Consider the following 17,281-nt stretch of genomic DNA (forward strand, 5'->3'; position numbering starts at 1 on the left):
TAGTCATCGCGCTGCATGTACTGTGGCATTTAGGGTATAAGCATAAATATTTACAAATGTCAGGAAATTGTCTCTGCCTGTGCTAAATCCTGTAAACAATTAAGCGATTTTTTTTAGAAGCTCACAATATAAATGTTCTACCTTGCCAAATATGATTTTCCTGATCCTGGAACACCTCTGAGAAGAACAAGTACTTGACCTATAAGATGCATCTTTTTTCTCATCATGTGACAAACACGTGGTTGCTGTACTTGCGAGAGGTTCAATTTTGAGTTTCTATCTTGATTTCCCCATACCTTCAGAGAAGGGTTGCTATCCCAGGCATTTGAAACCACTGGGGAGGAAACAAAAAGTCCTTTTTCTGAAGTCCTACAGTCTGAACCAGGTCTCCACTGCCCTGGACTGGCAGCCACAGGAACTACAAAGCTGTGACTTCTACTGGATGGATAAAACACAGGAGCCATGAGATTCCAGCGTTGCTGTGATTGACCTGATGGTGTAGAAAAATTTAAGGTATAACCCTGCTGAGTTTGCTGAACATCTGCAGGTTTTTGTGTTTTCAAACTGGATGTTTCAAGAGAGACATATGCCTCTGGAAGAGAAGTGCTCTGGTAGCTGTTAAAGGCAGTCACTACCTCTTCGGGCTGTTCCAGGCACCTTGAATTAGGATCTCCAGTGACAGTTACTCCAAGTTCCAGAGGGCTTTGGGAGGACTCACCAGAAACAGGAGTGACACTACTTTGATCCAAAACAGTATCTTGTGTCTGATCAGAATTTTCAGATGATATTTCTCCATTTAATTGTTTGTACACTTCTGAAGCTACATCATGTTGAGCATGTACTTCCAACAAATCAGAATCTTCCATTATCTGTGTAAAAGTGCCTGATGCAGCCGGTGAGCTTGTCTGGATGCTCAGCTGACTCACTGGTGGCTGAGAACAGAAGTTTTCTAAAACCTCATTATTTGTCTCTGTTTGCTGTGGAAAAAATAGGACATTGCAAACTGAATCAGATTTTTCCCACTCGGAAAATTCAATTAAGCCATCGTGCTCCACAGGGTGCTTATGTACTATTTGGTCATTTGCAGAATTAGGTAATTCATCACTCAAGCTGTAACTCTGAAAGGCATTTTCTATTAAGGAATCCAGTTCTTCAGTCAGCTGCACATCAGATGATAGGACCTTTTCTATGGCTTCTCCAGGTTTACTTTGTTCTGCAGTACTTTCCACTATTCTTTCATTTGCAACAGATCTTTGCTGATTAACAAGAGCTAATGATGCTGCTGCTGAATCAAAACCCAAGGTTTTTGAAGATGCTACTCCTTTGGCATGGGTGGACAGCTCTAGAAGATGATCCATAGCATTTTCTACTGTTGAAAAAGGTAAAGAGAATAAAACATGGTCAGTGAACAAACCCAATATGAGGTACATGCAATTTTTTTACTTGAAGAGGCATTTATCACCACTAAAGAAACAACCAAAAGACAGTTTACCGATTCATCTTTAAACACACCTTCTGCAACTCCCTTGATCTCATTAGAAGGCAGAACTTAATACAGACATACTGAAAAATAATAACCTAATAAGCGTAAAAATTACAAAGTTTAACTGGAAAAAATATCAGCACTGGATGTTTAAATGGATACTTATTTCTAAACTGTCTCATATAGGTGAAGTAGTGTAAAAATAGCTGAAAAACTACTACTGAGGACGAAAGAGATAAAAGTCCATGAAATATGTTCATTATGGCCCAATTTAAAACGTCCTGAAAAATCCAGTATCTGCATTAATCTTTGTAAAGCCACTAAATAGGTTGCCAGTGATCAACAATATGAAAACCTGGCACAAGTACCATCTGAGCCCTAAGGCTAAGTTTCTGTTTTCCTGAAAGACAGTGCAACAAGAAGTCTAAGTCCAATTAAGTCCGACTCTTTCTCCATACACATTAAACAAAATCCCCATCATCCTTCCATCTTCTCAACTAAATGGGAGCAACTTATTACTCATATGAAAATCTTTCCATTTTTAAACTACTATTGATAGTACAACACTATCAATTCCACGTGTTTACTGAATTCTCCAATAAGCTTTATATAAATCTGTTATTTTGATAAAGGTGAATCTTATTAAATAAGAGTTCAAAGCATGAATTGGTAATTCCATCAAGTTCAATTTTAAAAGGAACAGCAATCATAATAGCACTCTCACTTTTTTATTCAGTTATAAACTGTACAATTTAGGCAACAAAACCAGCCCTTTTAATGGCTACCTAGCTTTCACATATATAAAAAAAATTGCCAAACTCTGCCTTCTTTCAAATATTCTTAGAAAAATCTCAGCTAATCACATCTGATCATAGGAATATGGATTGATTAAAATGCTCCATATATGACATTCTCCTGGCAAATAACTCTTCAGATGTTGCTATCCAGCATCTCATCCAGTATTTTCATTAAAAGCAAATGAACTTGCATATAGAAGAACTTTAAAACCACAAACAAATGGAAAGGACTGGGCATAAACATGAAAACAGTCTGCCAGGAGAGGTGGGTAGCTTGACAGAATACAGGGAAAGAAACACAGTTAAAGCAAGGCTGCAGAGAATTAAACATGACAAACAGAATTTATCCTGCAAAAACTAATCCTCAGTGGAGATGACAAGATGACAGTGCAAAATAAAAGTAAAACAAAAGCTCAGTTCAGGTATTAAAAGAAAAGCAGCTGTCAAGATCACACATGGCACAATATTAAAAAATTGTCATCTAGAATATAAAATATCCCTCCTGCAGAAACACTTTAGGCATCTTGCAGATATGCACAGAAAGTAACTGGAAAAAACAGATTGTTCTCACAACTCCACTACTGCCTGCTCTGTGTCACAGAACAATCCACTCTCAACTGTACCTCCATTTATGAAGCACACTGCTCCATTTACCAGCCTCGCAGAAACGTCAAACTTGGAGAATCTTGCCTGGTTGTAAAATTTCAAAATATTATGACTCACCTACTCATTAAAAGCTAAACTCACAAATATGCTTGCAACACCCCCACCAACTTCCGTGGAGTCACCCTAGTTTAGAGCTGTCTGCATATAACACAAAACTGTAATGCCAACTGTACATTATTTACCTTTAAAATCGCATTCAGACAGAACCATATAAACCACGCTAGGATCTAGGATAGAAAACATCTCTGACATGCTGTTGAAAAGCTCTTCCTTATTGACATAATGCACTGCTTGAGACATTAAGTGACTTGGGTCCCCTTGGGATACAGCAAGAGCAGTTCTGTCAGAATTGCCACTCTTCTGAGAAGGACTCCCACCAGTTTTCCTTCTCCGTGGCATTTTGTTTTCTAAAAATCAGCCTGCTTTTGTTTAGGTTTGTTCACATGAGGCTGACAGCACCAGGCTCAAAAGTCACAAAAAAAGCTCTCATAACTGGGACAGACATAACAGAAACGGCAGACCTGGAATAAAAAGAGAAGAGAGAAATTTCAATAAAATACAGTCACATTTCCATGTTTCCTATTTAGATAGCTAAAAGATCAAAAAATACAAAAGCATACAGGCAAGCATTTTGTAGAAGTCTGCCTTTCTTCTTTTCTAAAGGCTGAAAGCTAAAGAGTAGCCTTATTTTCCAATTAACTACATATTGAATCTGCATCTGGAAGAGAGAATAAGTAAAACACAACTTAAAGGAAATCCAGAAGAGTAAAGTTTGCAATGCAAGGCAGTCAGTTCACAAATATTCTTCTGCTCCTGATGATCAGTTAACATATATTCTGTTAGCATTCAGAAATTTTACTCCTCTTACAAAAGTACTGGAAAACCAAACAGACATCTCCAAATCTTCTAGAAGTCTTCATGACTTCCCTCCACCCACGATCTTTTAAGAGTAAACAGTTGGGGTTCTTCAACACTGAAACACTGGCATAGGTTGCCCAGAGATGTTTTCGAGTCTCCAATCACACAGATTCTCAAAACCTGACCAAACACAGCCCTGCTTGACCCAGGCTGCTTCAAGGCTCGGGCAACCTGCTTCAAGCGCCCCTGCTCGAACTGCTGGGATGAACCAGATGACACTCAGAAGTGCCTCGGCCTGTGTGAAGTTTATTTCATTATTAACATTGCTTATAAACCATAAAGCAAAAAGAGGTTTCTGTCCACCCTTCAGACTTCTGCCATGAAGCCTTTGAATACATCTAGTTAAAACATTACGGTATCTATAACTGCAATTATTGCCTTAATCTTGTACAGAAAAGGAAACCGATTATTAACTGAAATACACACACAATGGCATGGTCTCCCTTTTTTTCTTTATATCAACATCAAAGCTCTCTTGTGCTCTGGTGGTGGTCATAATAAACTATATTTTTTACAAATAATTATTCAGAAGACTACGAAACCTTAGTAAGGCTCAGAATCTGAAGCTAATTACAGCAAAGAGTCACTGTTTATTGATAACAGTTATAGATTAGGCCATAAAATACCTGTTTGTAAAGACTATTTTGCCAGTGATGATCAATTCAACACACACAGATAAATCAATGGCAGCACTTCCATGTTCACTTAGTCCTTCCCTCCCTGGATCTCTGGCACAAATGAAATGCCAGATTAGTGGCAGATTCAGACAGCACATCTCCATTATTCTCTAACAATCTCTTCCAGCAACCAAGAGAAGTAACAGTCTGCAGAAGGTGGGCTGTTACATTCCGAAGTCACAGAAACTTAAGAAAGCAAAACAGACAACTCCAGAATCTACCACGTGTACACGGACCTTACACAGACAAATGGGACGGATGTCTGAAACAATGAAGAGGTCAAGAAGTCTGAAACGCACAAGGAAAACAATACACAGGAAAAGGAAGAAGCAGACTTCCAAAAATAAAGGAGAAACCACAGTGAAAAATGCTAGTTATCCAGACTGAGCTGGGACAACTGCAGCTGTTTTTTTCATCAAACATTTTTTCGTTCACTCTCTGATTAGTCATCCTTACACCATTCTTTACCATCATGAAAAAGTATTCAACAATCAAAACAAATTACAGCAAGTCCCATCTTTCAAATTTTTATTTCTAATTCATTCAATCCTCTAGCCAGTAAAAAAGGTTGACCTAACTTCACACATTGTCAATGCTAAAAAATGTGATTGTTCCTAAAAAACAGGTTCAGTGACAAAGAAAAGATCCTGCAAGGGAGAAAGTTATTCATGTTCTTTGACATTACTGTGCAGCAACACTTTAAGCAGAACATTTCAAGTGTTTTCAGTGTTTTAATTCAGCTCTCATATAATGATCAATCCTGTAAGGACCTGCTGCTGAAAAACGTGCTCTGTAGCTAGGACTTTATACAATTGATTGCCTTATCTCACTGCAGGATGTTCCTGCATGTATTTCCTGCATTGAGCTGTGTATCCCACTATATATTAGGATGCTTTACTCTAAAAAAGCCACACACTTCAGTCTGAATTAATCTAAATCAGCAAATCTGCAGTGCATTGCTTCAGGATTATTAAGGTCTCAACTGTCAATCACAACTAATCACAGAAGAGGAAAGATGGCAGAAGGGAAAATGACATCAGTCACCTCAGAAATTACACACAGGTCAAAACCTTGGTGACTCCCACCATGTCCCAGTATGCTAAGGCAATGCACAGATCCACACTTCATTCCATCTCTCCATCTTCAACCTATCAAAAACATAGATCCTTATTTCCCAGTATTTCACTTAAACAGGGTATTTATCATGGCCAGTATCTCAGACAGATATTTGGACAGAATCTCCTTTGTTTATCACAATATAGACAGATTCCTAGGAGATAGCTTCTGTTGATACTACCAAGGACAATGAAAATATATAGAAATAGATGCTGATGAATACTTCTTATGCAGGTGGCCTGACCTGCAAGCTGCAGATTGAGACTGAAATGCAGATGGGGCACTGGGTGGGAGCCCAATCTCTGGGATAACAAAGGACATGAAGATGGGTGACTGCCAGCCAGGTGAATGAACAACTGAAAGATATGGCAAGAGCCAGGAACTGTGAAGTCAGCAAGGTGGATGGACACGGAACAGTGAGTGAGGGGGCAGGAGGAGAGAATAGAAGGAAGAATGGGACTGGTGCTCAGAGGAGACTGTGAGGGTATAAAAGCTTAGGGATTCTCGGGTTTGGGTCTCTCCTCAGAGGGACTGTCTTGAGCTGTTGCTGTGATACTGTGCCAGGAATAAACTGCCTTATGGAATGTGATGCCTTGGACTCTGCTATTGGAAATCTGGGGTCGAACCAGGAAAGAACCCTGGTCTGGCTGCGTGTAAGTGGGCTGTGTGGGGAGCCAAGTGGGGACCAGTCAGCTCACTGGAGCCACCCACCATGAGGGGGCCTTGGTCCAGCAGATAAAGTCTCTGGCAGTAGGAGTGTGACAGCCAGAGAGCCTCGTGAATGGTCAGACTGGGAAGTTTCCTTAACATAGGTGCCTGCACACAAACAAAGCACACTTTACTATACTTCCTGAGAGATAACACTAGTGCACTCAACTGAAAGGAGTAATTTTCACTTGCATTTAAGAGCACGCCCTAAACTTTACAAAGGGTTTTTATCTAGGGGCTTGCCTTTTTATATACTTATGTTTCTTTTTGACTATTACCTTTACCAAGAAAGAGGAAATAATTCCAAATAACCCAATAGCCTGACATGTGGCTCAGTTATATTCATTCTGGATAACATAATATGAATCAGTCTGCAGTTTGCTGTGGGTGGGGGTGGTTTTTTTCCACCTGAAGATGAAAACAGAGTTGTAATAACATAATGATTAGGAAGGGCAGGGCTGCGTTGAACACAGTGATTGGGAATTCTAGACAATTAGTGAGAGGCTGCAATGTACTCAGAGGTTCAGTAGTCAGTTCTGGGTACCACCATCTGACACACATCCAATCAGAGCAAACAGCTGTTTCATTTCAGCACAGATAAAAAACAATACTGCTGTGAAAAATCTCAACTTCACCTTTAAAAACACAACAAAACAAAATCCCTAAGTGTTTCTTCACACACAGTTCTTCAGATATACACAGCTCCTGACATTAAGGATCCCCTCACAATGTAATTCAACTACCATAAACAAGCACATATACAAAAATATGCCTGTAAGAAAATTATCTTCCAAATTATGCAATCTTACAAATAAAGCAGATATTAAGATACCTGCATTCTCTACAAAGTAAGATAATTTTCAAATGCTACTAACCTAGGAAAGAAGAAGTAGACTTGTCAGGTCAGGGTGCTTTAACATCACCATCTTTCTAGCTGGCCAGAGTTTATTTCTGATGGTAGATTACGAGCCTCATGTGATGCCTGTTCCAGTACTGCTACCCCCCTAAGGAGCTGGACAGATGCATCATAGACACTCTGCAGATACAGACCAGATATTATTACAGGCAATCCAGTCACTACAGAAACAGGCAGGCACCTACATAATCAAACTAACACAACACATTCTTCTTTTCTGTTTGACAGATAGAACAATGAAGTGTTGAGAAGTGGTCAACCTGGCACAGCAAGATGATGGACCAAGATATCAAGTCTCAATCTCAGCATCTTACTAACAACATTCAACTTTTCGGTGAAAAGGAAACCAATCATTTAATAAACTACTTCTAAGAATGTATTTATAACTCCCATGGGGGACTTAACTGTAAAGTGTCCTTAGAAATATTCAAAGTGCACTCTTACTGATGACACGTAATCTAAAGAATGCAAAACATTTAAACCATCAAAACAAAAATCTAAGGGGGAAAAAACAATCCCCAAGACCCTCCAAAACAGAATCCATTATTTTTAAAATATCTAAGTTTTCATTTATTTTAGGAAATAACCATTAACATACACCTGTCACACACAAGTCACCACACTGCTAACCAGCACAGTCATGTCAGCCAACTTTCTGCAAAGAATTCCTAGTACTTCGAAAAAAGTTTAAAAAACAAGGCTACAAATGTATTTTCTAAAATTAAACTAAAAGGCATGAGTGATGTTTGTGCTGAGGCTATATTAAATTTGCCCAACTAAACAGCCCTTGTTTTCCATAGTAAAAGCCAGAAAAACTCCCTGGCTTTCTAAGAACTCCTATATATTGTTAAAGAGACGTATTTTTACAAAATCAGACAAAAGCTACTATGAAGAGTATTAGGCACCAACTGTTGTAAAATTTCTGGAAAAATAATATAAATCTCAGGCTTGCTTCATTCTCAGTGTAATATAAAAATGTTTATGTAGTTGCTGAATAAAGATCTGATGAAGAGCTGACACATGTCATACACCTTCTACACTGGGATGTCTTCTTAGAAACCATGCACGGTAGCTTGCCTTTTCAGGATATGTCAAAATTCTCAAGTAAATTGGACTGACTGCAAGTTCTATTGGAAACCAGTAGTATTCAAGAAGAGACAGAACATACAGAATAAAGGAAGAAATACATTAAACTATTTTTTAAGTGAGTTAGATAGTCGATACCAAAGTATTCACAAAGTTCTTTACATCAAAGATACTGCATCAGCAAACAATCAACAGTAAATATAATTTTTCAAAGTCATTACAAGAACTTGTTTTTTAAGTAAACAGACCAGCAAAGTATTCTAACCACTATGGAAAATTTACTAAAAGCACTAAGCAGCACGAGACACTTCTGGTTTAACTGTGATCAACTTCAAACGACAAATATTATCAAAATTATTTCTATTCTTCTTTTAAGGACAGAGGAAGTCTCCAGCCTTGACACAATGTAAGATTCAAGCAATATGAATAAAGCTGCCTGATTTACATATATTTTTAAATTTCTCTGAACAATTTTAGGAAGTCAACTCCATACATATAAAAGAGGCTGGTTTAGTTTTGGTTCTTCGGTGGTGGTGGCTTTTTTTATTATTTTGGTTTGCTTTTGAGGTTTCTGAAGCATATTTTAATTTTAAATTATATAAAATATATCTCATGTAATGTTCACGTTTATCTTCCAGCTTTTAAAAAACACATATGCACATATATAGTGACACGATGGGGACTGAAAAAAAATCTCAACTGGTAATACAAATAAAATAGCAATGGCACAGAACTTACATTTTCAGCTTCACTGAATTGTTCTGCGATGGGTGTCTTCTCATCTTTCCAAAACCACCACTGATGGCACATTTAATAAAGATCTGCTGTTACAAAATATAATGCACTCTTCTGTCAGGAAACCATGCCTCCCAGCATAGAAATCAAACATCATCAGAAGTAGATTCTTCCTCCTGACAAAAGAATAAGCAACATGCAAATTAAAATTTGCATTTTGCTCACTATAAGCAAAGTTTTAAACACTGGGCAATACACTTAATTGGTTTTAGTAGATTAAACACAGCTAATACCTTAACTAAGTATCCAATATACCAAGTTGAGCTCAAGTGTAAGTCTTCCAAGGATAAAAATACCTACTTGATTTCAGCTTTTAAATGATTTCTTATCTAAAAAGGCTGACTTACGTCAGGTAAACACATAACATAATGGCAAAAAAATTAGTTAGAAATAAACGTAAGTTTCCTCACTTGCCATTCCACTTGGTTCTTCACCACAGTTCTTAAGCATCTTGAAAAGGTGTACATATCCATACTGGTCAAGAACAGATTTGCTCCATCATGTTGGAAATTAGGCAAAGAAAACCTGGTACATCAAAATAAGATTATGTTACTTATACCACTTATTTGCGATGCCCTACTGATGCTAAAGAACTGCACTTCTGTTCATCAAGCGGATTTAAACCCCTAAACCACTGTGTACACACCGAAGATGTTTACATCTACTCAAAGTCTGACTTAATTCCAGTGTACATATTAGCCAAGAGCTCATGCCTTGACAACAGTCTTGTGCTTTCAAAGTAAAAAGAAATAAAACCAAAACCAAACACCAAATTAAGCATATACACCTAATCAGGCAAAGAATATGAAACAACTATTCTGTCACACTCATAACATGACAGGTTGATGGCTCAAATACTTTATAACATTCTTCACAAGAGATGAAGAAACCCATCTCGCATTCTGCATGTGACCTCATGCCACTACTCCTAAGCAATAAGAATTGCCATCAAAACATACAGAGCACTTCATGTAAGCAAGAAGCTGACGATGAGTACCCAAATTTACAAAGGATAGGACAGGTTGCAGACACAGAATGTTATTCACCTCACTCTCAAACACATGGATTCAGAAAAACCACACCAGGAAAGACTGAAAGCCATTCAGTGGTTTTACAGAACAACTTTTTAACAAAGGTTATTTCCACATTTGTTCATTTGCGTTTTGAGGTTTCATATATGGAGCAAAATAAGCATTTAAATACCAGCACAAGAGAAAAAAAGCAGCCAATGAAATCAAACTGAGACCAACTCATTGTACTTTCTAGCTGTACTTATAAAAAAAAAAAGAAGCTTTTCTTTTTGTACAATATTCGAGCCCCCTCTCTAAAAACCAGAAGGTAAAAAAAGGGAAGAAAAAAAAGGAAATGGCTTCCAGCAGCTTTTTTTCAATAAGTCGGAGTAGCAAAGGAGATGGTTTAGGAGCCTTTTGTGTTCTTCCATTTCCACCAGCAGCCAGCAACAGAATGGGCCACCTAAACACTTTGTTATTGAATGTGAAAATCGATACCCAGCTAGAGACAAAGTGCTTCGAAAAACACTTCAAGCGTGTGTTCTGCTCTTCCCTTCTGCCCCTCAGTATTATTCCCACTGGTCGTTCCAAGGGCTTTGGCTCGTTCAACAGTTTGAAGTAAGATCCTCTTTTTCACATCAAATTCTGTCAAAGTGCATGACACCGACACATAGAACTCATTCTTAACTAATGTGCATAAACTTGCTTTATGCAATCTGTTCTGCTAGGATTTTCTTCCACTTTTATGATTTTAAAGTCTGGTCCAAGCCATACAGATTCTTTTGAAGCTGCTACAAAAAAAAATATCTTCTTTTCAGTATGAAACAAAAATTTCATCCAACTACACACACAGTTCCAGAGTACAAAACCAGCACAAACAAACTCATCAGAAGTACATGCTTAGGAAGTAAATAGAAGGAAGAACAGAGCCTGTTTGCTAGGATGGACTCAAAAGCTCTTCTCCACGTGCCAGGTCACGAGGAGAAGTCAACCCGCAGTGGCAGTCAGCTGGTATTTGACAGGTGACAGAAGCTGCAAACTCCACATCATGCAGTTTCCTTTTAAGCCGGGAAGCTGCTCTTGCTAGAAGCCCTTCATACACATGAGCACAGGCTCATGTACACAACGTGCTGGGTGTACATGATTAAAGTAGCAAGGTAGGAGGAGGGAGAGCCACCAGTGATCTTGTTCTCCAGCACCAAGTCTGCTTGAAAAGAACTACTTTTGTACTCACCCTCCTTTTGCTGTGTGCTAAAGGTCAAAGTTTGGCCTTGGGATTATGGAAAGTGCAGATATGTAAGTTGACAAGCTGGAAAAATCAACAAGCAGTTGATTTCCTTGTTTAGGTAGAGTGTTGTTGCTTGTTATGTTTTGAGTTCATGCATTTTTTTCAGAAAACAGTAATACAGAGTATCTGCAAAATGTCCTTCCAGCCCTAGAGGAGTTTAGAGTTAGTTGATCCTTTCATAGCTTTCCTCCTACGTCCTTTGGTAGCCTCCCATACAGCTCACAGCCCTCTCGAACATGCGGAAGTAAGGGTTACCCATGGTGAACTCGGCTTTGAAGAGAGCTCTTCCAGGACGCAGAGCTCTCAAGCTGCCTGGGCTGTCCACACAGCTCAGCTACACTGCCATGACCTATGCCAGGCCTCCAGAGCAGTGCCACAAGCTGCAACAAAGACCAGACTCATGTTTATGGTGGTGCTTCCGCAGTTTCACACCTGCAGTCAGTACTGCTCCTTAAGGTTGTATTCCTGCTCCACATCACGAAACACAGAGAGGTATTTGGAAAGGGGAAAGAGAACTCCTCCCAGGTGGAGCTGTGACTTCCCACATAATGCTTCCAAAGACTGGTCAAAACTCAGGCTGAAGGGTAGTGAATGAAACCAAGACATCTCTGGAGAATTAACATTTCCTCAGCATTACAGAATTTCCTTTCATGTCGTCTCCAGATGAACTTTCATAACTGTCTCTGAAAAGCCTTTCTAAAGACAGCAGTGCCTGGATCTTGTAATTCAAGGCTTGGGGCCTGAGTTGCAGGAAATAGTTTGTAATCTTTTATAAATTGCAACTCTGGCATTATCTAGCTAAGCAGCTACGCCGTAGTACATTTGAGGCTGATAAAAAAAGGAAGATGTAAAGATTTTTTTTCTGTGACTAATACCTGGCCAAAGGATAAGCATTTATTTTAGTGCTTGGAAAGCCAGCAAAAGGGTGGCAGTGAGGGTGAGGACTGGTTCTATCAAGATGAGAAGATACTGTAAAAGAGGAGTATTACTGAAGATCACAAATGATGCTTATTATTATGGGCACACACATGCAGGTGGCATTATGGAGGAAGGAAAAGTGGAACATTAAAGGAATACTTTAATTTAGACTTTTCTGCACTGGCAGCAGTCAGGGCTGGCAATAAATGCAAATACTACTTCCCCAAATCTTGGCTTGCTTTAGCTGTTGATGCAAATGAAAACAGGTTTACTTTCTTCTTATATATGATGCTGCAATTCCAATACACCTGGGAACAAAGGGAAGTGTCTGTCAAAGACTGAGGCTCCAGAGCATGAATCTTCAGACCTCTGCAGACACCTAACAGGGCTTCTGCAATGTGCCCAGGTCTTGGTTCTGGTGCTTCCACATAGGCTTCCACAAAAGTTTCTCAGCTCTCCACCTTTCCTTTGTGTGTGATACATAGAACTCCTTAATCTTCGTACGCAAAGCCTAGCCATGATACATAGAACAACTCAAAGGCAGCACTATCTGGCCAACTCTCCAAAATAATCTCTTCCTACCTGAAGTTCAGCTTACATTCAAACTCACAACACACACAGCGCTGTACTCCAGTGATCCCCAGCAGCCACTTCCCTCCAAACAGCCTCATACAGTTTTCAGTGCTGTGACTCTAAAGGAAGGTTTGTTGCACACTGGGACAAAGCTGAAGCACAAGAAATTTTGGAACAAAATTATGTACTCAGGTTTGCAGAAAGCACTTCCAAAAACGGGAGCCTGAGGAGATCATGCTGGAGCATCAGAACACAAAGTGTGCTGGAACTTAATATTTTTCACCAAGGTGTTACCTATTAACCACTGACCTCAGAACGGTAGCAGCCACAGGGAGAGTAGGAGGCAGGTTAGAAAGAAACATAAAGCAGTTTGTGAATTTTCCTGATGGCCCACATGCAACAGCAACATGAGAACCACTCCAGAATTTCCTGAACAGGAACATACCATACTGATACATAATACACTTCACCAGCTCACACTGAGTCATGTTGCATCATGCAATTACAGCTTGAAAAATAAAGCCAGAAAACAAATCACATAAAGAAAGCATGATAGCTTATTCATGGAGACACCTTAAATATTTTGGGGGGGGAGGGGAAGGAAATAAAATCACATGTGAGGTCCCAGGCTGCACACTACACTGGTCTTATCAGGGCAATTATTTCTACTTCATTTGTTCAAATGCGCTTCCAGTGCTGAATCCACTAGGCCAGTTGAACGCAGAACACACACAGCCATTACACAATAAACACTATTCTGAGTTTGATATAACCCACAGATGGATGACCATCCTGATCTAGGTACATCAACAAAAAGCTTACAGCCTCCAAATGACTGCCATTACTTACTTGATAGATTTGGACTTAAACCTGTCATTTACTTTCAGAAAGTAGTTCACCTGAGATGACTAAGAAAACATCAGCCAGGACCATCTGAACAGTTTTAAATGGTGGTTTGAGTTAACACAGGCCATTTTTGAGATGGAACAGAGATTAGTTACATAAACCAACCCACTGGTAATCAAAGAATCCCCTGCAGAATCATGAGAAGAAACAGCTGCAAAACACCCTCTTCCATGACCGCAGCCAGATTCAGGTGAAAATGTACAGCATTACTCACTTCTGAGGCAGTGTAACTGACAGCTAATTAATAGCCTACTGACATTTTTATAGTAGCAGAGCCTCTGTGAGAAAAAAAAAGGCAGCAACTTCACAAAAGTCAAGGATTAATAATTCGGAAACTTTTACAGAACTAAATTCATATGCAGAAGAACTCCATTTAAAATAATAATTAGACTAACTAAGTCAGCGACTTAGCATAGACTATAGATCAGTACAGTGAGTGCACTAACAGTGACAGATTGGAGTGAAAGATGAGATTGTGCAATACATCAGATCTACAATCCCCCAGTCCCTAATACAATATTTCTATATCTTAATTCAAGACAAATTAAAATTCTCTTTTGTAAAATGGACAAGGAGACAAGTAACAAGCCACCTACACCATGAAGTGAAAGAGCTGTAAGTCTGCATGGATGTTCCTAACACCGTGCCTAGGCTACCATTTTTGTCAGGTACTACTGCACTTTCACATTGTATCATTAGGAACTTCATTTCCCTCTACATCAGTAGCTTGCCCAGTTGAAATGCATTAATGTTAATACAACACAAAAGGAGTTCTCTAAATAAAAAGTGTAAACAAGACTACAAAAGAATTAGAGGACAACTAAAAACCAAAACAAAAAACAAAAGACAACAGAAAAAAGCCTATTAAAAAGAAAACAAAGGATTTTAAGATGTGCTTCTATACTGTTAAATTTCCCTCACAAGTTCTTCACATGACCTACAGGAACATAAACTATTGCAGCTTGAAAGCGCTGCAAACGTGCTGCAACCACAGACACACACAAGCCCAACCCTACTCATGGTGACCCCACCCAGATGAATGAGGGCTACAATTTTCAAGCTTTACAGACCTATACCATACTTAATTTTTCCTGCCCTTCTATAATTTTCCTCATGTTTATATTTCAACCTTTGGCTCTCCCCTCACATCCAAAGACACATGATCTAAAACTTTTATTCTTTTTGGAGGTCTTTTGCTTAAGTTCTTAAGCTTGCTTATTTTGCTTAAGTTCTATATAAATTACGCTCATCTTTTCACTGCAGGTCCTACTGCAAGCCTGAGATGCAGACCAAACTTTGTCAAGACACTGTGTAAAAGCGTTAAAGTGTTTCTTAAGAGTCAAACTGTCCTTAGTCTTTTAGAACAGAAAAAAAGTAATATGTTTTTTATTCTCGCCTTGGAAGTCAGACTTCCTCCCAAGCCTCAGTGACCTTATCGTACGTGATCAGCAAAACCGCAAACTGTGTCCAAAGCATTCAGGGATACTACGCTATGGAGTAAACACATGGTAAACACCTTTCAGCGGTTCTCTTGTTCAGAACGCACAAGCCCTAAGAGTACTTAGAACCTTCTGATTTCATTTTGAACGGGGTGAATTCATACTGCGGGGCTCTGTTTTACGAGACGAAGTTCACGAGCACTCCGCACTGTCTGCCCGGGGCAAGCGGGCGAACCCTTTTCGCCGACACGCCAACCCTGACCCTTCCTCCAGCGGCCACAGCCGCCGGCGGGGCAGGAGCCGGGATTTCTGCGGAAGGCCGGGCACCGCGGTGACGGGCGAGGAGGAGCCGCGGGCGGCCGGGAAAAACGGCGCCGGCTCCGCGGAGCGCCGCCAGCGCTCACCACAGCGGCGGGGAGCGCCGAGGCCACGGCCAGGCCCTGGGGAATTCAGGCCCGAGTGGCGGACCCGGCCTGGCGGCGGCGGGGCCCACCCGCGACCGCGCTGCCCCAGCCGCTTCCCGCCAGTGGCAGCCCCCGCCCCGCCGCCCCCCCTCCCACCCGCCGGCAACTCCTCTGCAGTGACGCCGGGGACGGGCCCCCAGCGCAGCCGGGCCCGCCGCCATGCATAACGCGCCGCGGGGGCCGCCCGCCTCCCGCCCCCGGGAGACCGCGACGAACAGCCCCGCGCCCTATCGTGAGCAGGGGGAGGCTGAAGCTCCTCCCCGGCCCCGCCGCCGGCCCCGCCGCCAGACTCGCCGGCCGTTACCTCGCTCGGCTCGGCTCGGCTCGGCTCGGCTCCCCTCACTCGCTGCCGCCGGCGGTGGGCGCGAGGCTGCGACCGCGGGAAGGGGCGGCTCGGGCGGGGCGAGCGCCGCGGGGACACAGCGCCGCTCCCCGGCCGCCCGGGGCAGCGCAGCCCGGGAGGAGGCACCGCCCCCGCCCCTTTCCCGCGCCGGCCGGCTGAGGGCAGCGCTCCTACGCGGGAGGTGCCCCCGCCCCTTTTCCCGGTGGTTACCGGTCACACCTGCCTGCCGATCCGGCTTCGCGTGCTCGGCTTTGGGAAGGGTCCCAATGCTCTGCCGGGGTGAGAAACCAGCGCGGGAGGACGGAGCTGTCTGTGGGGGCCGTGCTGCTGGGTACGGCAAAGGTGAGGTCAGGAAAAGCGGGAGACCCCCGGGGTTGAGCACGGTGACTCAGCCGTGTAGTGACAGGTTTCACACGTTTAGTTTCTCGTACCGCTGCCCTGTGCTATGGATTATTTCCTCACGTCGAGAAAGCTCCCGCAGTCTGGAATGATGCCGTGGGTCAGCGGGCTGATGCCGAAGGGGCAATGGCAGTAAGCGGCAGAGGAGATAGAGAGTTTTTACGAAGTTGAGGCGTGTCTGACGGGATCTGGCATCAGTGGTTGCTGTGGAAGTTAAGAGCTGCAGCAGGAGAATAGAGGAGCAACTGGTTAGGAGGATAGGGCTTCTTTATCTCCACCAAGCAATGGACGTTTGATGGGGATGGACAATGGAGGATTATGGAAAGATGAAAAAGAGATGTGCGTTTGACAGACTAAGATGATGATAAGCAGCTCTTAAATTAGAACTGCTGTGAAGACACCACAAAGGGAACTAAGCATCTGGACAAGAGTTTTGAATTTATCAACACATTTCTTGTGTTGATACACAAGATGCAAAAGGCTTTTATGGGCAGAGCTCTTATAATAAAATGAAAAATACTTAAAAAAACAACACTTGAGGAGGTTCTGCGAGGAGAACTTTCAGGTAGTTTTATAGAAGTTCGTTGATCTGAGAAATTTCACGGTCATCAAACAGGCTTTAAAATCTAGTTGGGAAATTACATATGAAGTTTACCCATTACTGATTTCTAAGAATAGGACTTCATTACATAGCCATAGGCATCCTTGTCAGCTCTGTCTCCCTGCCTGTCCCAGCAAGATAATAGGCAGGGTCTCCACTACTCCTGCTAGTACATCTG

The 17,281-nt window shown here is 41.5% G+C and overlaps 1 protein-coding gene across 11 annotated transcripts in view; it reads right to left on the bottom strand.

Moving 5' to 3' along the window:
* N4BP2 (NEDD4 binding protein 2) overlaps window positions 1-17,281 on the bottom strand; it is a 48,848-nt gene that overhangs the window by 26,352 nt on the left and 5,215 nt on the right. For 3 of the 11 annotated variants that reach the window (XM_039385000.1, XM_039385001.1, XM_039384991.1), the window contains exons 2-7: window positions 16,323-16,722; window positions 9,573-9,687; window positions 9,106-9,278; window positions 7,241-7,401; window positions 3,129-3,467; window positions 142-1,369 (exon numbers count right to left, since the gene is read on the bottom strand). In XM_039385000.1, coding sequence (XP_039240934.1) covers window positions 142-1,369; window positions 3,129-3,345 — 1,445 coding nt within the window. In that variant the 5' untranslated portion in view covers window positions 3,346-3,467; window positions 7,241-7,401; window positions 9,106-9,278; window positions 9,573-9,687; window positions 16,323-16,722. Of the gene's footprint in view, window positions 1-141; window positions 1,370-3,128; window positions 3,468-3,566; window positions 3,665-4,490; window positions 4,593-5,585; window positions 5,602-7,240; window positions 7,402-9,105; window positions 9,279-9,572; window positions 10,300-12,686; window positions 14,409-16,064; window positions 16,185-16,322; window positions 16,958-17,281 lie in introns of those variants that run through there. The other 8 variants (XM_039384995.1, XM_039384994.1, XM_039384992.1 and 5 more) reach the window with 8 other exon arrangements.

Source organism: Pipra filicauda, unplaced genomic scaffold, assembly GCF_003945595.2.
Source record: "Pipra filicauda isolate LSUMZ 115617 unplaced genomic scaffold, ASM394559v2 scaffold38_size3968069_pilon, whole genome shotgun sequence".
Taxonomy (NCBI): domain Eukaryota; kingdom Metazoa; phylum Chordata; class Aves; order Passeriformes; family Pipridae; genus Pipra; species Pipra filicauda.